General features: G+C 24.7%; 1 protein-coding gene across 2 annotated transcripts; it reads left to right on the forward strand.

Moving 5' to 3' along the window:
• The first annotated feature begins 6,527 nt into the window (after window positions 1-6,527).
• Window positions 6,528-27,285, forward strand: LOC145842093 (uncharacterized). Of its 2 annotated transcripts, none has more exons than XM_082949472.1 (22): window positions 6,528-6,615; window positions 6,707-6,776; window positions 6,970-7,097; window positions 8,969-9,115; window positions 12,634-12,768; window positions 13,101-13,218; window positions 13,282-13,393; window positions 13,489-13,605; window positions 14,199-14,437; window positions 14,512-14,575; window positions 14,799-15,018; window positions 19,286-19,387; window positions 20,605-20,732; window positions 21,643-21,803; window positions 22,587-22,700; window positions 22,996-23,065; window positions 23,222-23,392; window positions 23,462-23,536; window positions 24,226-24,386; window positions 24,591-24,680; window positions 25,645-25,792; window positions 26,234-27,285. In XM_082949472.1, exons 1-22 carry the CDS (start codon window positions 6,604-6,606, stop codon window positions 26,406-26,408), a joined length of 2,757 nt encoding a protein of 918 aa, XP_082805598.1. In that variant the 5' UTR covers window positions 6,528-6,603; the 3' UTR covers window positions 26,409-27,285. The 2 variants fall into 2 exon arrangements, with proteins under 2 accessions (XP_082805598.1, XP_082805599.1); XM_082949473.1 differs by having other exon boundaries at window positions 13,513-13,605.
• Window positions 27,286-27,957: the final 672 nt, after the last annotated feature.

Raw genomic sequence — 27,957 nt, forward strand, 5'->3', positions numbered from 1 at the left:
ATTGATAGTATAAACAAAATTAAAAACTAATAAAAATTTAAAAATAAAAAAAAAAAGCCACCGACCGAGGGTAAGGGTTAAGGTGTTAGTGATAGTAAAAAAAATAAAAATAAAAAATACATTAAATAAAAAAGTTAATAAAATTAATAAAAAAAAATAGCTTACCGACCAAGGGTAAAGGTTAGGGGTAACAGTGATATTAAAAAAATAATCTAAATTAAAATAGAAAAATAAAAACAATAATCAAAGTATATAAGGAAAAAAAAAATAACTCGTGCAAAATTTTCTGATTGTGCAATTTTATCTTTGAGCACTTTTATCCCCTCGTGCAAAAGTGTCTTTGTGCGAAAGTATATTCATGCAATTTTGTGCACTCGTGCAATTTTGTTCCCTCGTGCAACTTTGTAAGCTCGTGAAATTTTGACAGCTACCCAATTTAAAAACCACACAATAAAATTTAAAGTAAGTTTTAAATCAAAACAGACTTAAAGTTGTAAAATATGTTTTTATTAAAAAGTCATTATTCTAATTCTATCAAAGAACTTAAGTTATTTTAATTAGGGTTTCTCAGCAATACTATAAAAAAACCAAAATAAATGATATTAAAGTTACAAAAAAGTAATAAAAGCTGTTGAAGTTTAATTGTAAATTCCAGTTGTACTTTCCATCTTGATTTTACTGTTTAGATTAACCAAGTTGTTTGAAGAAATAAAGATAATTCGCTGTCGCTGTGTTTTTAAAAATCTAAATATACTTTTATTAATATTTTTTATGATACATTAAGTAAATTTTACACTAATTTAAAACAACAACCTACAGAAGAACCATTTTTCTTAACTTTCAATACAAAGTTATTTGAACTTAAAAACGAATTCAATTTGCAAAAAACTTTTAGTGAATTTTCTAAAAAATTAAAATCATCATATATAAAATGTTATATGTTTTGGTTTTAAGAAAACAAATAGAGAGATTTCAACTACTGGAGGAGAAATAATGAACTTATTCTTTCAAGAATTATAATTTACAAACTAAGTTTCGGTCAAAGATCTCGTCAGTGCTTAAATAAATCTTTTTCAATATAAATAAATAAAATACTGTTTTATTAGTAATAGCTGCATTAAGTTTTTTTAAATAATATATTACAAAAATGACTGTAAGTACTTCTGTTTAAAAAAGATAGTTTTAGATTATTTTTATGATTGTTTGGCTGAAAGAAATTTTTTGCTTAGCTAATTATTTACAAAACGTTAAACTATCCTTACCAGCTGAGTTGTAATATTATATAAAAGTGTATTACGAATTATTCCAGTTTAACTACCGGTGTTATTTTAAAATAATAACTATAAAATGGGGTGATGAATTATGATGAAGTTATAAAACAATTAGAGCATCTATCTTAGTTAAAATATAGATATATTCAACAATTTTCGATGTTTAAAGTTATTCATAACACATTCCTTACTAATTTTTGATTAGACCGTATTTTGTCACAATATAAGTAGGTTTAATGACATATCATATGCACGTTTTATGTTATATCCTTCTGTCGACCCACAGTGATTATACTTTAATTATTTATTGTACACAGAGCTTTTAGATTTTTAACATATTTCTTATAAATTATATTCCTACACTTATTAAAGTTTACTTCCGATTGCTTCTTTGTATTTAAAAATCAAACATAATTATATATATTTTTTGACTTATAACTAAATGAATAAAAAAATTGTTGTCTTTAATATGTATTTTCTAAAATAGCTGTTATGTGTTATACGTTAGTATTAATTATGAAATTTAAGCACGTACAAAAATATAATTACTTTTAAACACATCTTTACTGTACTCTTTGTAATTTTGAAATTCACGATATTTTTAAACTAAATCCAAATCTAGTTTTAAATAAACGAAAATTACTTTTTAGAAACTTTAAAAACTTCACCAGTTGTTATTTAAAATATTATCAAAAGTTTATGCAAATCAAGAGTGTTTAATCTTTGAACCGATTAATTTAGTGTGTAAAGATGTTATAAGTTTTAATTAGTTCTAATGTACACTTAATCTTATGTTTTATTATACTTTACTATGAATGAACGTACTGAGGATTTGTTCGTCAGAACAGTAAAAAAGTTGGTTCAAAAAATTGTATTAATATATGTATAATTTATTTAAACGATAAAGAAACTAATACTTAATTGTAATCTTGCAAAAATATTTCCGCGCATAAATATTGTTTTTTTATTAAACAACAAAAAAAAGCTAAAATATTTAGCCCTAGAGAATTGGTGTACGAAAAAGCCTTTTGGTTATCGAGTCGCACACCACAGATACCTATTAACGTCTCGTCCAGGAAAAAGTTACGACTTATTTATCTATACTGTTTAGTATAAATATCAACACCTATGTTACTGTATTCACTTATACGTTTGTAAAATCTTTATTTATTGTTGGCTTATAAGTCATAGCAACATGCTTTTACTTCAACGATAATGGATAATTATAAGTTATAAACTGATCCATTCAACACAAAAGAAAAATGGCTTGTGCAAACGTTTTATCCGTGCAAAGGTAACGAATGGTGCTAAAATTAAACTTTTGTAAAAGTTACGAATAATGATAGAATGAAACCCGTAGTCTATCTTTTGATTTGACCCTTTTTTCTTTTATTTGTGTTGAATGGATCAGTTTAGAATTTATAATTATCCATTATCGTTGAAGTAAAAGCATGTTGCTATGACTTATAAGCCAACAATAAATAAAGATTTTACAAAGTAGAAGTGAATGCAGTAAAATAGGTGTTAATATTTATACTAAACAGTATAGAGTTATCTAGTTTTAATTTCTACCACCAGACTCAGTATTAGGACTGTTGTTATTCCTAATACATATAAATGACTTACAGAATAATACTAGTCTTACATTAAAACATATACAAAAGGCACATATCTAAATGACAGTAAAAATTTTAACATGGAACTAAAATAGATATTAGATTGGCTTGTGGGAAACAAACTTAAACTAAATCTTAATAAAACCAGAAGCAAATTATACAGTAATCTTCCCTTTATTGTAGCAACATATGTTTCTGTGTGTTAACGAATCAACACACTTAAACTGGGTTCTGTAAAAAAATAAATACTGTAATGAAAGAATAGAAGCTAAAGTAGGTGTATACATGTTTCGATTAAAATAAAATAAATTCTACATATTTTAAAGGTTAATAGTTAATAATAGGTAAAATACTTAATGTTAAATCCAACAGTTGAAGTGTGTTGATTTTTTAATACAAAGAGACATATCTTGGTACAATAAAGGAAGATTACTGTATATTTTGTTGTTATTTATATTCTAGTGAACTTGTTTCACTAGGATCTTTTGTTAGCAAACAATTAAATCTATATTTTAAACAGTTAAAACCAGAAGCGTGATATTATATTAATCAAAAAATAGTTTTTGGAAAAATATAGATCCTAATGTAAATATAGGTAAAACAGTTATATCAAACACAAGTAACTTTAAATATTTGGGAATAATTATAGACAGAAATTTAAAATGGTCAGAACACTTAGAAACTATAAAAACTAAATTACAAAAAACATTGGGTATATTATATAAAACCAGACACTTCTTAAATGAAAATGCATTATATTTGATCTTCAATTCTTTGCTTATGAGCAATGTTAAAAATGGCTTGTTGTGCTGGGAAAGAGCAAATAAAAAATGTATAAATTATATCAATGTTCTCATAAACAGAGAACTTAGATGCATACATTATAAGAAATATGATGATAGTGTAAGAGAATTAAAAACTCAGAAAAAATATTAGATGTTGAAAGTCTGTATCTATATGAATTAGGTCTGTTTATGTTTAAGTTTAACAATAATTTGTTACCAGATAACTTTAAAGAATACTATAAAAGTGTACATAACTGTTATACCAGGTCTTCAGAAACAAATTTTTTCCAACCTAGATTCAGCAGCAAAATAGGTCATAAATCACTATCATTCCAAGGTAGTAAGTTATGGACTAAGCTACCATTATGTTTAAAAAATATAAATCATTTTGGAAAGTTCCAGGATGAACTTAAAATTTATCATTTGAATAGTGATTCTCAAAGTCATTAGTGATCTTTCTTACTCGCCTATTTACTTTGTTTAAGGAGTATTTGTCATTTAATATCCAAATTTTTATTTATTTTTTTGTTTTTTTTTTGTTCGAAAGTAGATTTGTTTGGTTACAGTAACATTGGTTTAGTCTAGATTTTAGCACTTTCTGTCTAGTTATTTTTAAGATTACTATTTTGAATTAAGTTCAGAATACTTACAAACTTTTTTTTAATGTTTTATTATTATTTTTTTTTTGCATGCAAATGTAAAAAGAATAGTTATAGATGTTTATATTTTAGCAGAAAATAAAGTATTTAAAAAGTCAGCTGAGATTTCAAGCAAACTTATGTTAAAAAATCTTTTTTTTTAGCAAATATTGTTTTCTTTCTATTATTACAGTTAAGACTTAGAAAAGTGTTAAAAAAAGATTTTTTTTTTCTTTTAAAGAAATTTCTTCTTGTTAATACAATTATTGTTAAAATTCTTATTACTTTTTTTTCTTATTAAAAGCATAAGTTTTACAGTACTTATCTTCATATTTTATAAAAATTAAGTTCAGTTATTGTAAAAATCACTTCATTAAACTCTGAAAAAAAAATACAATAGTTTATTTAACTTTTCAACTGTGAGATACTTTTATTTTTCAAGTTAAATTATCAAATAAAATTAAAATTACCTTTTTAGCACAAAATGCTTATAAAAATTTTTTGTAAAAATCTTTCAGCGTATTACATTTTACTTTCTCTAAAGAAGTTGTAATCTATAAATTAAGTATTCACATGTTTGCTTTTAGTGTTGTGTATCTCTTTTTAAAAGTTAATTTAAAGTTGTATATATATTTTTTTGTTCTTATCTTACTAAAAAAGATTCATAGTACATTATTAAACACAAAATTTGGTTAATTTTCGTTCAGTTTTGTTTTATTTTATTCATTTTATTTTCTTTCATTTTTCATTTTGTTTAACTGAATGTTTTATTAGTAATTGTCCTGGACTAGACATTAAATTTTATCCTGGTTTATGACTTGCAAAAGGTTTTTTCGTACACCAGGTCCTAGGACCAAATGTTTAAGCCCTTTTTTTTCGTTCAATAAACAATATATTGTGTTAAAATAAACATTATCATTCAAACAAAGTCCAAGATTTTTCAAATACTTTAATATAGACATGATCAAACTCAAGGACAGAAGATTTTTTTAAATGAAATCTTAAAATGTACCAAGTTTCATTAAAAGGGGGGTCATTTATTACAAAAACATAAATAAATCAAACAAAAAATTTTAAATGTAAAAAAGCCAATCTATTGAAATTGATCTACAACCTTATAGTAATTTTTATTAGTATACTTATAGTTTTGTAAAACAAAAATAAAGTTGTGAATGAATAGATGTAAACAGTCATAACTTGTACAGCTACAATGTAAATAAACCTCTCTTTAGACTAGTATATAAATGTTATTTTTGATTTGAAACTAAATCATGCTTTTACTTAAAGTAAAACAAGATTAAGGCCATAAGTTGGTCAATTTTTCACAAAAGTTTACATAGCTCCTATGATGAAAGCTTGAATTATAAACTATGATAAAAGTATAGTTTTTATAAAATATGAAAATTTTAGTTAACTTCTAGGGTATAGTAATTTTCGTAAAGTTTCAATACAAATTTAAGGACAGCAGTTATTTTATTGTCAGATTTCTCAGAAACTTTAAAATTCACCATAATTTTTTAGTCTCAAACTTTTAGGGAGTGTTCCATGCAATATTTGGAAAAATACAATTTTTTTTTTAACTTGAAAGTAAAATTTTGTAATTTTTAAAACCAAAAAGTTTGGACAGTCTAATTTTTGTTTTGTTTTACTTCATAAATTTGTCTATACTTTATATAAGAATAGATTAATAAAATTTTGAAAAGATTACTGAAAATTTTACAGAGAGAAAATAGATTTTTAGTGAAATAGTCTTTTTTGGAATCTTTAATTTCCCCCTCTATCAAAAATTCTATAAAATCAGCTTATAAAATTTTGTTAGCTTATTTATGAAATTTATTGAAGTTTAAAAAAATTAAAACTAACATGTTTGTAACTTACTAATTTATGTACAAAATAAGATTAAGAAAAAAATTAAAAGGTTTTTTATCGCCACATGGCCTTAAATCTTTTAAAAACATTAAGAATGTCTATGGTTTCTTATCCATTATATTGATCCACTACAATATAACTCCTGGATTAAACTGTTTAAATTAACTACTTATTATCATAGATACTTGAGTCATTGGCAAAGTATAATGTATAAAAATATTTAATATAATCAAAGTTTGTAATTCTAATCAATTTAAATTTTTATAACTAGTCTGTCAAAACTTAATTTTAAATTCATTTTTTTAGTGTTATTTAAAACAAATAAATTTTTTTTTTTAATTTTAAGCAGGTTTTTATAAATAACATGTCATGGATAGTTTATGTTTTCTTTTGTCACTAATCAATTGATTAGTAAGTAGTGAGTATGACTGGGAAAGTAAGTTACTTATAAACATTTTTAATGTAGTTTTAATTTCTTTAATTTATTTGAAAAAAATTCAAATAGTCAATAACTACTATTTTTTAAGGTAAAACATATTGAAAAAAAAACTTCGAAGCTTACCTGCAGTCATCTAAAACTAAGTAAACTTGGCTTAGGTGAGACTTCAAACTATCAAGTAATATAAAATCTACTCACTATATATATTAGTATTAAAATTGTACTAAAATAAAGTTTTGTAGAAAAACTAAAAACAACTTTTTAGTATGAAGTCTTATTGCAGACTTCTAACATGTTCAAATTCTTTTTATTTATTAAACAGAGTGTTAAAACTAATTTATATTTTTTCAGGAAAGCTAGAACCAATTTCAAACTGCAATGCGATTGAAAGTATTGACTTACAGTGGAATTGCTTTCAAGAAATAGACACTATTGTTTTATTTCAAAGTCTTTGGTGGATAGATTTATCTTTTAACCAGGTATTTTTTTTAAGTTATGAGTGAGAAGCAGTTTGAAAAGTTTGCTAAATTTGCTTAAAAAAACTTAGTTTTGACCAGAATTATCAAGTAAAATGTGTTTTTCCAAAGAAAACGGTTGTACTTTAATTTAAAAAAACTTTTTAAAATTGTGGAAGTAAGGTAAATGAAAATTTGTGTCTCTATATAAAACTATTTATAATTTAAATTTATGCTTAACAACATATTTTAACTCTTTAGTGCAACCCTTCTAACCTTCTGTTTTACAAAATACTTCGTACTTAATTACTCTGGCCAAAAATATTATTTAAAAAAAAATTCAAAAATGTAGTTCTAAAGTGTTACCTATTGCCCCTAATTTAAATGGTAAATATTTTTTTTTTACATAAATTGTAAATAGGATATATTAATAAAAAAAAAACTTTTTTCCTTTTTTACTCTAAGTTCTTAAAAACACAACTCAGAATTAAAATAATAAGAATTAAAGTATAACTTTAAGTTATAATTTTTTATATGGTAAAAACACAAAATATATGTGACTAACCAAGCATTGTCGTTTTAGTATTTACTTTACATTTATAATCTTCGTTTGTCTTCTGTTTAAGCGGCTTAGGCTTAAGTCCAACGTTGCAAAATTTACATCAATAATAATAATAATTTTAAACTGTAATATTATGTGAATTAAAGTATATTTTTAAGTGTTTAAAAACTGCTGGACATAATCGTTTTTTGCTGAAAGCAGTTTGTAACATATAATTTATTAATTTTTTTTTTTGATTTTTCTGTTAACTATAACTTTTGATTTTGAAAACTGTAAAAACTTAGTGTTTGTTGATGAAAAAAATAACACCAGAACTAGTAAGTTACTAAAATAAAAAGTGTTTTAACTAAAACTTAAAGTTAAAAAAAAATATATATTAACTTTTATTAATATAATTATTAAAGTTTTTATACTAGTAAGTAATTAAAGAAAATATTGTTTGTAAAAACATCAACAATTCTAAAACATGCTTTTATATGAAAGCTTTTAAAATAAACTATATGTCAATTTTTAGATAACTTAAAATTTCATTTATTTTTTACATGTAATCAATTTTGTTGTGCTGTACGCAAATGTGTAGACTACAATTCTTTTAAATATCATATTCCTCAAATAAAAATCCCATTTTTTTTGTTTAAGTTAGTAATTTTAAATTCTCATCAAGCAATCCTCTCACACGATGAGTTTTTGAAAAATAATATAAATTTTGTGTCCTAAACTACCAAAAAGACCTTATCATTGAATAAAGCAGTTTTTTCTTAAAGTTACTAAAATAACCTCATGTAATAAAATAAAACAGTAAAGTAAGTTGTAAAAATTGTAGAAGAAGATGTGTTTTAAATGATATAGTTTTTTTAATCTTTTTAGTTTGCATCTTATTTGAAGCTTTGAACTTATTAATTTTCATACCTTATTTTTCAAAAACTGCTATGGTTGAGCTGTTCAAGTTGTCTTTTGGTTAAGATAAATTTCTACAAAGTAAGACTAACAAAAAAGTAAGACCCTATAAAATCAATAAACAACTTTAACTAACGGTTCAACATGTGAAGTTAGGCAGAGTTTATTGTATTAGTTGATAAATATTGTTTTTATGTACGCATTTATCAATACATAAATTTATTACGTATGTAATTTTTAAATATAATATATTTAATGGAATGGTTTTTCTATTATTTGTATTCAAATGCTATGATTGTGTTTTAGATTGTAAGCTTTTTATCTATAGTAACAATGATTATATTAATAATTAAGAATACCAAAAATAATAATTTTTATTGCATCTAATTAGTGTTTTTTTATATAGCATGACTGTTTAAAATTGTCTTAATTTCAGATAAAATGCTTGAAACCCTTATCATATTTTTATGGACTAGGATCACTAGACTTATCAAATAATCTCATATCTTGGAATAGCCTCCATGACTTAAAACATGTACATGTTATTGATTTGAATATCTTAAATAATGATGAACTTCAAGAGGTTAGTTTAAATTGTAGTTATTGTTTAAGTAGGTAGTAAAAGTTAACTTATTTTGATTATATGTTATTAACTACTGAAAAGTTCGTGTTTTTTATTTGAAGTACTCTTGTTGTTGTAGTTTTCTTATTAAAATACTTCAAAAAAACTAAAATAATCTAAAACCATTCTTGATATTTATATACATTTGACTTTGTTATAAAGTTTATAGCAATCGCTAAAGGCCATAAGGAAATACAAAAAAATAAACATTGACCCTTATTTGACAGCTAAAAGTATACTATGTATTTCTTATTATATAACAAATAAAAACCAAATTTTGATATATATCAGTTTTGTAAAACGTTTCTGATCCAAACGTAGGAAATAAAACTTTTACATTGCAGGTTTTCTTGTAGTTTAAAAATTACTAAAAGTCTATATTCTACTTTGTTTGTAAAGCAATTTAATTGAAATTTTTAATAATGGTTTTTTAAATATTATAAACAACTTTTAGGAAAAATGTTAAAACAAAAGACTGAATGTTTTAAATAAATCAACTCTCTTCGTCTATTTATGATTAATTTTTTTTTTCAAACTGGCTTTCTACAAACTGTTCATAATCAATAGAAGATTAGACCAAAAGCATTTGCTCAAAAACTGTAAGAAAAAAAAGAAAGATTTTGAGTAAATTACTCTATTTTCGCTATTTTAGTTTGCTCCTTCCATAAGGAACTTATTTAACTCTCTAACTTTGATCGGTTATATCTCAAAAGTTACTTTGAATTTCAAAAAACAAAAGAAATAAATGATATCTTATTAGTGCAATAAATAAGTAAACGAAAGGTGTTTACCCCGCCTCTATCTTGTCGTCTTAAAAAACAGTATGAAAGGTTTTTACTTTAATGTTTAAAAAAAACTAAAATACTATCTTCTAAGTTTAATGTTGTTTTGTTTAAATTATACACATGCAATTCTATAGCTTTTGATTATTATTCAATTCATATTATTTTTTAAGTTTTCTGTCTCTAGCTGATACTGTTAAATTTGTCTGTTACAAAAGTTAGGATGTTTATATAAGAGCTTTTGAAAATGTATTGTTTAAAAACTATATTGAGTTCCTACTAAAAATTACAGCTGGTGATCATTAGCTAGAAACAATATCAAACTCGTTTTAAAAATTCAGGATATTATTTATTTTAACGCAGGCTAGTTTGCTTTAAAAGAGGATAATCTTCTTTTTGTACAATTAAATATTTTTTAATTTAGATAAAAAACTCAAACTGACTTTTTTATCAAAAACAGATCTTTTAAAATTAAACTTTTAACTATGAAGATAGTTGTATATGCATAATTGAAATAACTAATAAATATACTCTAAAAAGTGTATGTTATTAGTTTTTTTCACCAAAATTTTACATTTTTGTATAATTGCTCTTGAGTTTAGTAACCATATACAATATTATAATACTTAAGTTTCTCAAATTGTCCTTCTGTTATGTCAATCGTTGCTTAGGAATTTTTATGTCTTTATTTTAATTATTATACATTAAAAATTATTATACTTCAAAAAAATCATCAAAGCTTTTGTTTTAAGTTTGTTGATGACTTGCTTTTATCTTAATTGCTTGCTGACGACTCATTTGAATGTAACAGAAGCAATTATAATTAGCTTTGTTGATTGAATAATTATACTTCTTTTTGAATCATTAATAAACTTATTTTCATAGGCAGTAAAACTAAAATGTTGTTTAAGAAAGTACTATAAAGCAGTGGTCGTCAATATTTTCAAAAACTGTGCACAGTAAATTACTTGAAAAAAAATTAAGTGCACATTAGACAATAAAATATATAAATTACACAAGTGTTTTTCAGGTTCGTAAATATAAACAATTTGTTAAGAACTGTTAAAGACATTTAAGGGGTCTATCTTTTTTTTATAAACTGATCTAATTTTGTTAAGTTTTATCTAGGCTATCAGATATTTTTAACCACTTAACAAAGTTCAAAATAACTTTTGAGATATAAACGATCAAAGTTGGTGAGCCCAACAGATTCCTTATGAAAGGCGCAAATGAAAAACGCAAAAAAAAACTATTTTACTAAAGATTTGTATTCTCCTTCATTCTTCAACCAATCTTCTTTGATTTTTTATTAAACAAAAGTGTGTTCAAATAAATATTTTTTTTTCTGGCCACCCATTATAGAGCTCTTAAGGCTTTAATTTTAGATAAAATCCTTCGCAAGTTACAGTAAGACTTGTAAATGTATTTTATACAAGTATTAATGAAAGAAAGTTTTTTCCGAAAAAAAAATCTTTCATAGGTTTGTATCGAAAACTTTGTACACAACTGACAATATCTTAAAATTTTGTCAATAATTTTTCATGTGTGAAAACTAGCTTATAGTATAAAGTTATAGCTTTCATATAATGTCTAATGTTAATTTTTGTAAAAATAATGTTGACCTACCTATGGCCTTAATTTTATTATTTTAAATTAAAATGTATGAATGCTTTTAGTTATAAATTCAAAAACTTAACAGCTATTTTAAAGAAAAAATCCTAATTCTTTTACAAGTTTAGTGCAACTTACTATTGTCAAACTGACTTGTTTGTTGTTTTCAAAAAATTCTCTAAAATTTACTTGGTTGTCTAAAGGTTCATACAAATAATAAGTTTTATCTGTTATAACAGTTCTGTGTTTCATAAATCTTTTTTATTTAAATACTACAAGCCAAGGGACGGCAGCTTTGTATAATTAATATATTATATTATCTTGAAAAAATGTTTTTTGATCGTTGTGATTAGTTAGAAAAAAGTCTTTACCACCGCCATAATTTTGAACATAAAATATATTCACTGTTAGCAAAATTGTTACTGAAAGATTATTAGAAAACATAACTTTTGTCTCGAATATTAATTCACAGCATAACTGTGAAGTTTATTATAAAATGCTCAAGTTTACTTGTATTGAACAAGACTTTCACAAGCCATAGGTATCTGTTTTCATTCCAGCTCTGGATATGGACTGTAGCCTACCTACCCCTGCTCTAGTTATTATTTTAAATAGTCTTGTATACTTATCTTGTAATATTCTTTGCAAAAAGATCCAATAAAAATAAATAACACCATTCAAGTTTATCACTGCTGTTATATCTCTGGTTTACATTATATATATATATATATAATATATTAATTTATTCAAATGGCGATTTTAAAAATTCTGGAACATATGTTTCACAAAGCTTTAATTTTTCATAAAGCTTTGATCATCAGCCAGTTAAATTCAAAATACAAAGCACTGTACTAAACAAAAACATATGTTCCAGAATTTTTAAAATCGCCATTTGAATAAATTATTTAAAAGCCCTTCAAGTGGGCTCAGTTGAAAGTGTTTACGTTTAAACATTAACCTTATTTTATATAATATATTATATATATATATATATATATATATATTGGACAATATGCAGTTAAGCTTTAATAATTAAAATTGGCTGTCTCTTATAAACTTAAACTTCACTATTAATGTTATTTTCAGGATGAAAATTACAGAGTACATGTAGTTGATTGCTTGCCTAGAGTTTGGATGCTTGATGGCTTGCTAGTTACTACTGTTGAACGACAGCAAGTCAGCCACTTGTTCAATGAGTCCACACTTACTTCGAAACCCCTTGTTGGTGTACTTAAATATTATGTAGTTTTACTTACTGTTTAATAATAATGTTAATATTTCTTGAAAGGAATAAACAACAGTTTTTATTTTGCTACTTTAATTGCAGATTATTCTATTGAATAGGATTATAATAATTTTTAGGATAACTTAATTTTAATCAATGGATTTTAGATCAATAATATTTAATTTAAATGAAATTAAAATTTGTTTAATATCACTTGGAAAAGGTAAGTTTACAGAATTTTATTCTCTAAAATTTAAAAAATTAACGACATTATTTAAAAATTAAATTTTCAATCTTTATATTTTTGTAAAAACAAATTATTTTATAGCGTCATCGGTCCAGTCAAGACTGCTCAAAAAGTTTTAATTTTTCTGAGAGTAAAATTTTTAGAAGCCATGCAGTCAAACTTTCACAGTACTTTTCCAACCAGAACTCACAAAATTCAGGTAGTACACTTTAATCGAATTTAATTAACTTTACCACTTTAAAGCACAAAAACTAATGTACAGAAACGGACTTGAGAAGAGTTCAATACATAGCTTCTGACTTTGATTCGAGACTAAGCGTTGTAAAATCAAACAAAGAGTATTTAAAGTTTGCAGAGAATATGCTCAATCTAAGGTAGGCTTTTTATTTTTCTATCAATAGTTTTAAGTTTTAGAACAGTGTTGTAAATCGTTTAAAATTTATTGAATGTTCATTGTAACTTATACAAGGGAAGAAAATAAAGAATTGTGCAGCGTCCTACTAGTTCTGATTTTTGGTTCCGTTTACTTCGATTTGCCTCAAGACTTGATGCAAGATGCTTTCGACGTTTGTGAAGTCAGTAAAAAGTAAGTTTTAATTTTGCCTAACTTTAAGTGACCATAATGGATTTCAAATATTTCTCGCAATCTGTTTACCTACTTCTATAATCATTAAATGCATGTATATGAAGTGTATTGAATTTTTAAATACATAAAAGTACGGAGACTTTATTAAAGTTATGGTTTTTTCCCTTTTAATTATTTTTACACATTAAACATTTATAATTTTGTTTTTATTATTTAAATTCTTAAACTTTTCTTCTTTTTCTCAGTTATGTTCTTTTGTACAAAAGTTTACCCAATACTGTGCCTAACTCAGCCTTAAAGTAATATTTACTTAAATAGAAATACTAAAACTTTAAATGAAAATAAAAACAAGAATTTATTTTCATATTAAAATATTTATTTGCACACATACAATAAACTTACTCAATGCTTTCAGACTTTTTGTATATAATTATTTTTTAAGAACGTTGTTTTTACATTATTATTGTCTAAAAATAGCTTCTGTATAAGATGTTATATCAAAAATCTGTTGTTTTTAAGTGTTTTTATTTGACTGTTGTCATTATAGTCGTTATAAGTTTTCTCTTTATAAGTTATAGCGTTCTTTGTTTTAGGTTGGGAGAAAATGTAAATCAGCTACTTAGTTTATCAAAGAAGGACAAAATAAAAGTTTTTAGCTTGCTCTTAAGTATGTGTAAACTGCACCGAGATTTGCCATCGCAAATCTACAAAGATAATATTTTTACTAAAGATGGTATGTATGATCGACTTTATTTGGCATTGTATAACTCTGTTCAAACAATGTTTCTGAAAGCAAAGCAGAAGCCTCCAAAAGTTATAAAGACTTATAAAAGTAAGCTAGCAGCTGGTTTACATCGATTTTTTTTGCTTTCAAACAGTTGTTCACATTTTAAATTCAAATTTAAGGTTTCAAGCGATATCAGTATCTTGACAACCCTACATCGAGACGAACACCTTCAACAAGATCTGTGTGAGTTAATACTGCATCTTTTAAAAGATTAATGTTGGTATTAAGTTATCTCGTAAAAATTCGTTAAACTTTTATTGTTTGTAAGTTTCACAAAAATATTTTTTTAGTTATTTGATTTTCTTCCTAAAATGTTCTATATTTGATATATTTAGTTAGCAAAGTTTCGAAACTGTGAAACAAGTGAATGTAAATAATGTTTAACTGTAAATACATTTTTTAACAGCAACAAGCGAATTCGACTGAAGCAAGCGAGACAGGTGTGGCAGTCTCATTTGAATTTGCTGTCTTCCGAACTTGTACTGCTACTCAGCTTGATACCCTCGTTCTATCAGAATGTGGTGAACAAAAATGAATGCGTTTTGAAGCTGCTTAACTTGGCAACTGGGAGCAGTCGAATGGCTGAAATAATATATTCTGTTTTTCCGAACTTGGTTAATGATGAGGTTGCTTTCTTTATTTTTAGCGATTTAAGTATTTGTTATTTCTGCATAAAAGTTTTAGTAAAACGTTTTTTATTTGTATTCGTGACAGTTTGGCTTAATTTAATCAAAAAAACCCGTGAATTTTAAAGTTTAGGCGAAAAAAAAAACTGGAAAAGCTGAAATTTCATACTTTTTAGAAAAAGCTTGGAATTTTGATCAAAGATTATTAGAAAACATAGCATTTTTTATATAAAAAATAATGAAATTTAGATCATATAAGAAAAATAACTATTATACAAATGCTATATATCAGTTAGCTTTTTATTTATTATTCACATTTAAAGTAGGTTTACAGTATCTTTTCTGTAGCTTTATACTAGAAAATAATTTTTGGAACCTTAGATTTAGTTTTCTACTAGAATGAGACAAAAAAAATTGTTTTCAAAAACTTGGAGGGAAATCTTAAGACCTGGAAGAAATTTAAAAAAAATAGTGGCCATCCTGTTATAAATTTATTAAAGGAACAACAATTTTTTTTTTACTATGTTTTATGATCTAATAATAGAGGGTTCTTTATTGAAATTTTGTGTCATTAATTTTAATTTCTGTAAAACTACAACTATAAAATTTTAATTTTTAATACTATAAGATAATGCCTGGAAAGATAAAAGAAAAAAAACTTGAATGAATTATTCTTCTTATATGCGTTTAAAAGCGTTTTGGATAGGTCGCATTTTTTCACGTAAGTTAACATTGGATCTTATTATAGGAAAGGTTAAAGTATAAACTATAAGTCTAATGTTGTTGAAAATTTAAGTTTAAATTAACTTTTGAGATTTATTAGTTTTTGTACAAATTTTCTCATACAAACGTGAGGACCGCACTTTTTCATTGTTTCTTTGTCTCGGTATTAAAAAGCTCCCTAAAATTTTCGTATGCTTTATTTTTTGCTAAAAGACTCGAAGTTTAAGAAATTTTTCTTAAAATAGTTTTAAAATGTTAGAGTTTTTGAAATTTGAAAATTAAAAACTTTAGACAAAAAAATAAAACAGTGATTTTATAACTTTTTTTTTAAACTTAAAATATTTAAGTATTAGTAATTGCTTTATTGTAAAAATTTGATGGATATCAATTATGAAATTGAAAAGTAAATAGATTTTAAGTTAAATAGTCTTTTTTTTCGCTTTTAGTTTAGAGCCTATTGAATTCACCCACTTTTATCGATTGTATCCTAAAAGTTACACTGAACTTTGTTAAGCAGTAAAATATGTCTATTGGCTTAGAAAAAATACAAAAAAAAGATCAACGTTTATTGATTTTTAAAATAATTAATTGATATTTTTAAATTAAAATGGGATGAAGGTAGTCTTCCTCTTTTGATTTTAAAGACCGGACAGGATTGAATTTTAGATAAACATAAATAAAAATGGTAAGAACCATTAAAAAAATCAGTCACAGTCTTTTACAACCACTTAGAATAGATCTTTCGTTTATTAAAAAACAAACATTTTCAATTCTTATTCAAATAGAAATTCTATTTGAATAAGAATTGAAAATGTTTGTTTTTTAATAAACGAAAGATCTATTCTAAGTGGTTGTAAAAGACTGTGACTGATTTTTTTAATGGTTCTTACCATTTTTATTTATGTTGATATTTTTAAAATCAAGGTAGTAATTTAAGGCAATAGGGAATAAGGCTTTTTTTTACTTATTGATTTCGTTTGAAAGGTATTTAACTTAGCTAGCAGTTACTTTTTATCGTTTAAAATTGAGATTAGTTTTTGAGATATGAGAGTAAAAAGTCGGAGAGCTTAATAGGTTCCTTATTCAGGGTTGCCACTCGGTCAGGAAAAGTCAGGAAATCAGGAAAAGTCAGGAAAAATTTAAAAAAATGACAAAAGTCAGGAAAAGTCAAAAAAAAAATGGGGGGTTTTAAAAAAAAGTCAGGAAAAGTCAGGAAATTTGATAACTTTATATAAAAGTCAGATTTTGTCAGTTTAAATTTACAAAATTCCTTGTTTTCCATAGCCTTCAAATGGTAAAAATTAATTAAAAGTCCTTTAAAGTCAGGAAAAAATTCCAAAATTTTCCTAGAAATTTACAAATATATTTAATTTTATTTCCAATGCCTTCATCTGGTATAAATTAGTAAAATATCCTTTACAAAAGTGCAAAAATTTTCTATTAACATATTAAACAAGTACCCTACTTGAACAAGCAGATTTTGTAAGCTTTTCAGTATTGATGATCTGTAGCAAAGACACTTCCATAGTGAAAATGTGATATATACACAAAAGTTTATCTAGCATAATTTTAGAATCAAAGTGTTTTTTGTTTAAGTAAATAATTGAGTTCTTCATAACTAAGCAGTTAGTTTAGTATTTTGTGTAACAAATTAATGTGTATACTTTACCTCTTAATAATTTTTCAAAGTTATTTAAATTTATAAAATAAGTTATAAGAGAGGTATATGCCAAGATTAAGTTTACTTATTATTTGTATTTTTTGTAGAGTAACTTAAGTTTTTAAAGTAAATAAGAGTATATTTATTTGTTACAAGTTTTATACTAAATGATAAGAGGAAACATTTTATAAAAAAAAAAATAAATAAAAAAAAAATGAGTGCCAAAAGAAAAGAAATAAAGCCCACAAGTTGTAGCTTGATTTAGAGAAAAGATTCTCTTCAACAAGTGTAGGGGCAGCAGATGAGAGCGATTTAAATAAAATGAGGCAAAGATTTTAACTGCCAAGAAAATGAAACGTAATGCAGTTCAGATGAAGGAAACCATATCTTTATTAGATGAAGTGCTAATAAAAAAACGGAGAAAATAAATTTTAGTACATACATTTAAAAAAACAGTATTTGATTAAGGTCTTTATTGTTTTAATGTTTTGACTGTAAAAGTTCGTTATTGTTTTAGGGTTTGAGTTGTAAAAAAAACTTATTGATTTAAGGTTTAAATTGTATTGTTCCTTATATGTCGTTTCGTTTATTTAGATACATTTATGCTAGGAAATTCTAAAAAACTGTGTAATTTATTGTTTTAAGGTTTCAACTGTAAAAACTTAATATTGTTTTAAGATTTTAGTTGTGAAAGTTCGTTATTAATTCAAGGTTTTAATTGTAAAAGTTCCTTATATGTCGTTTGTTTATCTAGATACATTTATGTTAGGAAATGCTAAAAAATTGTGTCTTTTTTCAGACAATCTGTGTTTATAAGGTGATAATACAAGTATTTTGCTGATAGAGCTTTTTATTACAAACATCAATCATACACAGATGGTTTGATTGATATACTGGAAGTTTGATGATAGAATTCAGCAAAAAACTGTTATTTTTAACCTGTATTGAAATTAGATTGAAAGCTTTATATAGTTTCAAGTTTTAGATTATGTATTTTAGAATAAGTTTAATTTAAGAGTTTGATTTAAAAAGTCAGGAAAATTTTGGTAAAAAGCCAGGAAAAAGTCAGGAAAAGTCAGGAAATTTTTCTCAGCTTGATCAGTGGCAACCATGCTTATTATGGAAGGACCAAAGGGCAAAACAAAACTATTTCATAAAAAAATCTATTTTCTCCTACAGCTTTGAAGCAATCGTTCTGAAACTTTGTCAGTTTAATCAACTAAATAATAAATATTTATACTGTAAGATGTTTTTAATTTGAAGAAAAAAAAATATTATCTTTATTTTGGTCGTTATGTTTTAGTATTTCAAATTATTTTTTAGTTGTTAAAATAGGATTATTCTATTAGTACCAGAAGTATTCTCTAAAAATTTTATGTTAATTGAGTAAAAAATAAAGGAGAAAATATGTTTTTATTTATTTTTCAAAATTCCTAGAAAATTAAAAATAAAAACTTTTCTTCCATGCGTTTGTATCCGAAAATTTTTCGACAACTGACGATGTTTCAAAAATTATAAGTTTTAATTTTGTGTTTATAGTATATAAGTTTAGCTTTCATTTAAGATCGAATGTTAATTTTTGTAAAGAAAAATTGGACCTCCCTATGACCTTAAGTTATACTTTAGCCTGTAGAAACTTATAAATAGTAGTTTTATATTCTCCGTCCCCCTTTGTTGTCTTTACTGCTACTATTGTAAAGTAAATTGACATGCTTTTATTACATCCTTGCAGTATTTAGAATGATTACTTTTACAATAAAATTTGCAAGCTAATTTCATTTTACGTGTGAAATTTTATCTAACTTGAAAGTTTAAAAAGCGTTTTTAAGTACACACCATTGAATAAAACAAAAACTATTTTTTACTGAAATTTATAAAAAACAGCGTAACTTCGAAGATCTGTACATTAAAGTAAGCGAAGAAACTTCAAACCACATTGAAATGGCAGTTAATAATACTATGAATCACAACAAGCTTATGAAAAATGTTAGTAAGTTTGCTTGTGCTTTCATTTATTTTTTAAACTACTTCTTTTCCTTCTTTTGGAATCGAAGTATTAAATTTAAAAAATAATTATTTTCATACCATTTAATGGTAAATATAGAATATTTTACTTTTAACATTTTAAGTTTTAAATTTACATAAAATGCACTTAATTTTAAATACTATACAGTAATTATACTTAACGAAAATTAATATGCATGTGAATGTTGTTTCCAGTTTAACTTTTAAAGTATTTTACAATTGTATTTTAATAGTTATTAAGTTATCTTAAACTCATTGTGCTATAGACAGTTTTAAAGAAATAGTATTGATAGTCTCTACGTGTAGTACAGTATATTCTGTTTGATAAAACAGTTAAAAATTGACACCAGAATTATGCTAAAACTTTTTTAGTATTGAACTTAGTTGTACTTTATACCCTTATTATGTTACAGTTCTTATTTTCTAAAATAGAGAGTATATATTTACCATTAAACTATTTTTTTTATAACAAATGCTTCAAGAATTACTGTTTTATGATTAAAAAAATTTAAGCTTGAAAAGAATATATTTAGTCTTTCTTTTAAACTAAAACTCTTGTTTCAAAACTAAAGTACTATCGATGCTAGATTAATATATAGTGTAAAATGCTAATAAATTTTTCGTTTATTTTTTTATTCTTCTAAAATTTTTTTACTAAATTTCTTGCTTGTAAGAAAGAACCAACATTCTACCGTGCATCAACTTTTCATAAAATCTCTTCATGTTGAGCTTGCAAACTTCTTTATAAAATCGGAGTCTATTTTTATAATTATTATCACGAAAACAATACCAGTTGTTTTTGATTTGTATAGTTGGATTATAAATATTTATACCGCAATTTAAGTACAATTTTTTTTTGAAGAAGCTTATTTTAGTAATTAAAAATTACTAACTGATCAATGAAATTAAAGTAAAAAAAAATTTTTCAAACAAAAATGTTAGAGGAAGCTTAAATAAACTTTTACTATTTTATACACATAAAGATCTTTTAATTTACTTGTATTCAATAAAAAAAAATTTAAAACTCTTGTCAGCAAAAATACTTGCTGTTTATGCACAACAGCGGATAACAAGTTTGTTCTATAATATTTTCCAGGTTAAATTACAACTTAAACGCAAACCATATTCAAATGTAAGTTTTAAGGTAACCTCTAATATATATAAGTAATTTTTATCAGGAGCGCCACGGTTTCGTGCATAAGAATGGGGATAAGGAGAACTTTATACTGACGACTTGCCAGTCTTATGTGAGAAGACCGAAAACTGCGGTCATTGCATCAAGTGAAAGATTGCTCACTTCTAACAGGTTGGTACTTTATCAGAATCAGAAAGTTATTCTAACTGTTAAGTAAATATTAAACCAAATTTTTGAATTAAAAGTTCAATTAGTTTTACTTACATTTGTCTTTTTTATTTAGCTTTTAAACTAGCATGTTATTGTTTTGTTGTTTTAATTTTAGTTTATTAAATTGTTTAGAATATCGTGTAATTGAATTATTAGTTTGTGTTAAACTGTTTTACTTAAGCTGTACTAAGGTTTGAAAAAAAATAGAAAAAAATTAAATCAAACTGATTGCAAGAAAATGATGCTATGAACCAGATTTTTTTTTTCAATAACTAGATTGAATTAAGTTGTAAACAAGTACTAAACAATCAACTTTGTATAAAAATTAGGTTATATAAGTTTGCCTTTTTATTAACTACGCATTTTGTTAAAACTACAATTATCCGGATAATGACTTTTTTGATCCAGATCCAATCGGATTTTCTTTAAAAAATATTATGTGGATTAACCAAAATTTTTTTTAGGAATCTTTTATATATTTAAAAAATATTATGTGGATTAACAAAAATGTTTTATTAATAAAATGTAAAAAGTTGTCTAAAGAATTACACAACAAATTTTTTTAGTAATCTTAAAAGTTTATATGGTAATTAGTACAAGTTTATCCAACCACTGAACCTCTGGGTCACTAATTTTTAGTGTTTTTGAATAGGTATTAAAACAAAATTAAAGTATAAGAAAACAATTTTAAGTTTAAGTTATATATAAAGCAAAAACTTAACTTACTGAATATTTAAAAAAAAAAGTGTGCTTAACTAAGACAGCTGCTTGTGACATTAAAATTAGACTGAATTATTAGTGAGTTTCATAAATAATACAAAACTTTTAACATCATCATTAGTAACTATGTAATTGCAATTTTTCCATTCAGAATAAACAGACCTTATTCGAAGCAGCTGGCGATCAGGCAAGAATTTGTCGAGCGTCAGATGCTGGTTGGTGAGTTTGTTGTTGATGATGATGAGAGTTTCTGTAAAATACTGGCTGTTCCCGACAAGCATACGGCTCTTATACAGCTACCTCAAGTTGCAGGTAGGAATTTTATTATTATTTATAAATGTTTTAAATATTTCTGTGGAAAAATTCAAATTAATGCTCTACAATTATCCGGATAATGCCTTTTCGGATCCGGATCCGATCGTAACAAATTAAAAAATACTATTTGGATCTAGCCGGTTACAAATTTAAAAATATCCGGATCCTATCGTTATTGATCCGGTAGATCACTAAAAACTGCTTAAAAAAAACTAGATATTCCATAGTTCATGGTGAAAAGCAAAAAAGAAGGTCTTATGTGTATTTAAAAATAAACTTGAAACTTACACTAGATATTACGAGAAAATTTTAGAGTGTTATAGAATCCGGCCGGATACTAATTTCAAATGAAACCCGAATCCGGCCGGATACCAATTTTATACATACTACTAATTTTAACATATCACTAATTTAAACTATTGGTCCACCAACTTTATTCTTGACAAAACAGTGTTCTTGCATTAGTCATGTTAATAAATTTTAAAAATATTAAAAAGTAAACAATAAATTTAAAGATAACTAGTAAATTAATTTTATGTTGCACCAACTTAAACGTAATAATTTATTCTTAATTAAGATAGAAATACTTGTGATACTGGGTATGTATTTTACTTAAGTTTCAGAATTTCTCTCTTTCATACTGGTTAGCTAACTGAATTCACTTATACTTATAGTTTAGTAAAACAAATCTAATAACTTTAACAGTAACATTAGTAAACAATTATGTGCAAGGTTATACTTAATGATAAATAATAAAATGTATATATTTTTTCTAAACAGAAAAGCCAAGATGTCTGCCGCTAAGAGAGATTGATAGTGATTATTATCATCGGTATATCAATTCAAAACTGTTTATTTACGACTATAATACTTGTTGTTGGCGATCAAGAAAACGTTTGTTTTTGAATATGAATACCAATTTATTAAGATAAAATTTTATGTTTCACGGGTTATGTTTCTTGTTAAAGTTAAGCTTTAGTGTGTTTCTGAAAAAACAAGAAGAAAATTAAATCATAAAGAAAAAGCGTTTGTTTTAAAACATACGTTCTATAAGTTATCTTTCAAATTTTACTTACATTGATTTTTTTTTTCACTTTAAAAAAACTATTTATTTTTATACAAATTTTAGTAAACTATCTTTTAAATTATAAACTTATGTTTTAAGAAAATTCGTTATTTACTTTTCTAGAAATAGGAGAAAATACAAGAATCCAAAACAGCACTTCAAAGCAGAATACGAATTATTCAAACTCTTTAAGGTTAGATTGATACATAAGAATGTGAATATGGGTAAAATATGGTATATTCACTAAACAGGTTTATTAGCTGTTTTTGGAACTGTAAATTTTTCTTCAAAGTAGAATAACTAAAAAATAATATTCGTAACATTCTAAAAATGCTCTTCAACAAAACAGTTCAAAATACCTTCCACTGTGCAAATACTTCATCGAAAAGCACCACATTTCACCATTTTCAAGTTTGCAAAGCACTTCAGCTGAACCTAACAAAAACAAACACATAGAAATTCTACCGTCTACCGAGCATATAGAAAAAGTTTCTTTTAAAGATACTTCCAAACTAACTAGGTTTAATATTTTAATAATTTTTTAAGTGATAATTTTTTACTAGTTTTTAGAAAAGTATAACTTTTTTAGTGATGTTACCATTGAATCATCTCAAAATAAAAAAGCTTTTGTCAAAGGTGAACATTCTAAAGAAAATCAAAAAAGGTTTGTTTTTACATTATTTTACATTCAATTCTTTTTGCATTACATACCAGTTACTGAGAAATATTGATTACTAATTTAATTACTGCCATTTTTTCTGAAACTTATTAATATGTTTGCTTTATATATTAAAGTTGATGTCTAGATATTACAAAACTATTTAATACTTTTCTTCTGAATTATAATCATTGAGACATACTAAATTTACTTCCCAATCTAAACAACTCATCTTTTTTTTCAGTTTTTTTATCAATTTTTAATGATGATTACTACATAAAATTAGAGCTACAGTTAATCATGAAAAACATATTTTAAAGGTAGTCAGTTTTATAACCCCAGTTGGACTTCTAGCAGTAAACATTCTATTTTATCAATTATTTTTTTTAGTTAAACTGGTGTTAGGTTGATAAAAGGCGTAAAACTTATTCGTGAAAAGGATATTTTGTAATTTGTACTTTCAAGTATTTATCGTTATATACAAACTTTAATTTGAGTAAAGATTTAGTATAGAGATGTATAAGTAAAAAAAAACTTTGACAGGCCTAGAATTACTGTTCAAAAAAAAATATTTTAGCATGTTTTAATAAACCACTTAGTTTTAAAATAATTTAGTTTATTCGCTTTCCTGATAAACATTTCTTAATTTAAACTAAAAATCATCCATCTACTTTAAATTTTTATCTAAAACTCAGCATGAAAACAAATGAGAGTGCTGTTAATGCAAACAAAAGTAATATCGACGAAAATTCTTCAACATTCCAGCGGCAACGAACTGAAGCATGGCAAGCTTCTTGTATTGATAATGACTCCGTTGATCCAAAACTCTCGGACAGCCTATCTACAAAACAAAAAGGTATAAAACATTAGTTGTATTTGATATATTAGTTTTATTTTTTCTTTCAGGGAAGGTAAAAAAAATCATTTTATTTTCTTACAACTTTTTTAGATCAAAAATACTTTTGTTTTTTCATGTTACTTATATTATATTAAATTTTTATTGACCAATTTGTTTATATATATAAATTTTACTTGAACTTTAATAAAATTAAACTGGTAGATTCTCAAAAACTTGAAAGACAGTCAACAAAGTTTTCTGAGAGCATTGCAACTGTTACAAGTAAAAAAGGGAGTTATAATTCTACAAATTGTAAGTTATTAAATGATTGTATATATTATCAAAACCTTTTTTTAGATCTAATTTTTTTTTACAGAAAATTAAAGCTTTTAAATAAGCATTGTAAAATATCAAAACTATTTATTTAAATATAATTTTCTGGTTGTATTTAATTTTAAAAGATAACTTGGGTTAGTATTTTGTAAGCATAACCTGTATTAAAAATTGCTACTTATAATTGCAATGTTTAACAAGTCAGTTTTCAAGATATTTTTAACATAGTAATTAGGTCTGTACAGTTTAACCATACTTTTAAAAACACATGTATACATTACTATTAAAATCGTAAAAGCTTTGAAATATACTGAAAAAACTTTTGTTTCTGTTTTTAGCTAACATTATTTTTTAACTGTGTTACAAATACTTGAAGATTGTGTACTCTAAACTTAACTAAGTATAACTTTTGTCAAATATACATAAAGAATATATCAAACCTTACAAAAGTTATTGAGTTAATTAAAAATATTAAAGCTTAATTTTTTTGTTTTTGTTTAATATTAGAGTAATACATTAATTTTGTTCGAAATCCTTTTTATTATCTTGTAACTTTGAAATTTTAGTAAAAATAACTATAATAAATAATTACAATAAAGATGTTTTGTGTTTTAAAATGCGAAAGTTATTTTTTTACATACGTTAAATTAAACTAAGTTTAAAACATAAAAATTCAACAAAAAGACATTTAAGAAATTAAATTTACTACTTGTTAGGCAATTATAATAGTTAAAAATTTTCAGCAGTACTTAACTTTTTAAAACTTACAAATAGTAGTTAGTACTTCCACTTGAAACAACTTGGCAACATTCAGTAAGGTGCCCTTGAAATTACTTGAACCGTACTTGACTTTGTAAAAGTTTTCGCTTACAATAAATTTTTGTGATAATTGTTTAATATAATACAACAGGTTGTTACTGATTTAAATTAATGTTTCTACCAGATCTCAAAAGCTCGCAACCTAAGGTACGTCTAGGAAGAAACGATTTGAGAAACAGCCTGAAAACGTGGAAGGTTGAGAGAATAAAGAGCAACAATTATTGTTTTATTGGAAGAAATGAAACCTCACCACCGAATTTTCACGTAGAGAAGTCAGTTTCACTTAAATATTTTTATGTACTCAAAAACTGTATTGTCATATTAAAAATTCTTAATACATTAATAATCCTAGCAAAGTTTAAGGTTTTACTTATTTCATTGCTCTTTACAACATAAAGGTATAGTTTTTCGGTGTTGGCTAAATTTTTTTTCAACTTAAAAAGTAAGAAGAATAATGTTCTATTTTTCCTGGCACAACTGTTGGCTAGGTTTTTAAAATAAGTAAGTAGTACATTCTTTTTTCTTTTTTTTTAACCTAAAATATCATATACTGTGAATGATTGTTGTGATTTTGAAAAATAAATAAACTGAATTTTGTAGGCAATTTAAGTTATGTATTAATTTTTTAAAGAGTTTAAAACTAAAAAGTGGTACACTTATTTTTATTAATTGTCATTTTATTCAATCACACCAAGGATTTTTATACTTTATAGACCGAGCTCCAAAGAAAGTAAGAATTTTACACCTGTTTTAAAACCATCGTGTACAAATATTCTTCCTGGAAATAGAAGGGTGAATAGCAGAAGCTTTTCTAAAAGTTTGCTAAACATTCATTTCAAACCTAACCCACTCGGAAATAAAAATGTAGCTAAATTGTTGCACTTTTAACTAATCTTTAGTTTCTGCTCAAGTTTTCATAACTTCATATTACACTGAAAAGTTTTTACCTAGTTTTCATAACTAATACACTTTATTTATGTCTGAAATTTTTAAAGTTATTGTCTAGAGGTGTGATGTTACCTAAACAATACTGCTTGTTCTTTATAAATACAAATCCTTTTAAGTTCTGAAATTAGCAGACTTTTTCATTTGACCAAAGATTTATTAATTGTGTTGGTACTTTTTTAGAGATGTTTATTTTTCATTTGACCAAAGGTTTATTCATTGTGTTTGTACTGTTTTAATAATGTTTGTGGTTTTTTATCTAATCAAATTAGAAATAAAGATAGTAGTTGTAGACTTTTTTTGAATATATTATTATCAAAAACATACTTCTAGAAAGTAATTTGTTGGAATTTTCTCAATTGATTTACCTTAAAATGAAAGTTTATACACATTCTCTCATTTTTCTAAAAATATTGATTTAATTGTATTGATACACTGTACGGAATTATTTTTTTTGAAAATAGTCATTGAGTTTGAAAACTATGTGGTAAAACTGTTTTATGTGTAAAGAATATCTTGAAAAAAATATTAGCTTTCTGTTAAGAAGATTAAAATACAGTTAGAATCTGACAAAATAAAACCATTGTCATTATAAATTCTTTGTGGCTTTTTAACTATTATCTCGTTGTAGAATATTTAATGTCTTACAAAAGCCATCTTTTAGATATATGTATAGTTCACGCAAAACAAAAATTATAAACTCTATATGACACTTGCTTATAGAATATAAGTTTTATTTATTTTGTGAATTTCTTATTTTACCTACACCTAAGCACTACTACGTCTATTCCCTATATAATATGCTTTTTTAAAGATTTTGCAGAGCAGTGTGTATTGTAATATTCAAAAGGTTAAGACTTTTTTAAATAATGAAAGCATTTATTTTTTCAATTCTTCCTTTTTAATAATAAATTTTTTATAAGTTTGAGTAATACAAAGTACTAACCTACACAAGCGAAGTAGGATATTTATTAGCTTTATGAAAAAAAATAAACAACGGCATAATTGTTTAAAACAATCAATAAATTAATTCATCTCTAGTACTTTTTAGAAAAGCTCCAACACAACTATTTTGTATTATTTTTAGTTCTCTTTAGACAGATACTTTATTTGAATGAAAATCAATCAAAACTTTATTTAGTGATTGATGTGTAATCTTTTTTATTAAAGACACGCGTTTACTAATAAAACAACTAATGTGAGGTGAATACAGTTCTTTAATGGTTAAATGAAAATTCAAGTTTTAAAAGAGCCAAAAAAATTAATATATTTTGGAAAAAAAATAAAGCGTATGTAGGATGTGTAATACCTACAAAAACTTCTTTGTTTTCAGAAAATGTATTTATTATAAAATAATTAAAAAACTTATTTCCGCAATATATCCCAAAATACTTAGAGAAAATAAGTGTTTTTAGACCTACAGTAACCTCTCGCTTATTTACGCACATTGTGTCCACAGAAAAAGTGCGTAAAGATATGAGAGATCGTAAAG

This window comes from Thalia democratica, chromosome 8 (assembly GCF_965202585.1).
Source record: "Thalia democratica chromosome 8, ktThaDemo2.hap1.1, whole genome shotgun sequence".
Lineage (NCBI taxonomy): Eukaryota > Metazoa > Chordata > Thaliacea > Salpida > Salpidae > Thalia > Thalia democratica.

What these genes read in the sequence shown, in the direction of transcription:
- LOC145842093 (XM_082949472.1), top strand. An exon ending in TTGTTGGCGATCAAGAAAAC is followed by an intron (nt 22,701 to 22,995) that starts GTTTGTTTTTGA and finishes TTACTTTTCTAG; the next exon opens with AAATAGGAGAAAATACAAGA. An exon ending in GAGTTATAATTCTACAAATT is followed by an intron (nt 24,681 to 25,644) that starts GTAAGTTATTAA and finishes TGTTTCTACCAG; the next exon opens with ATCTCAAAAGCTCGCAACCT.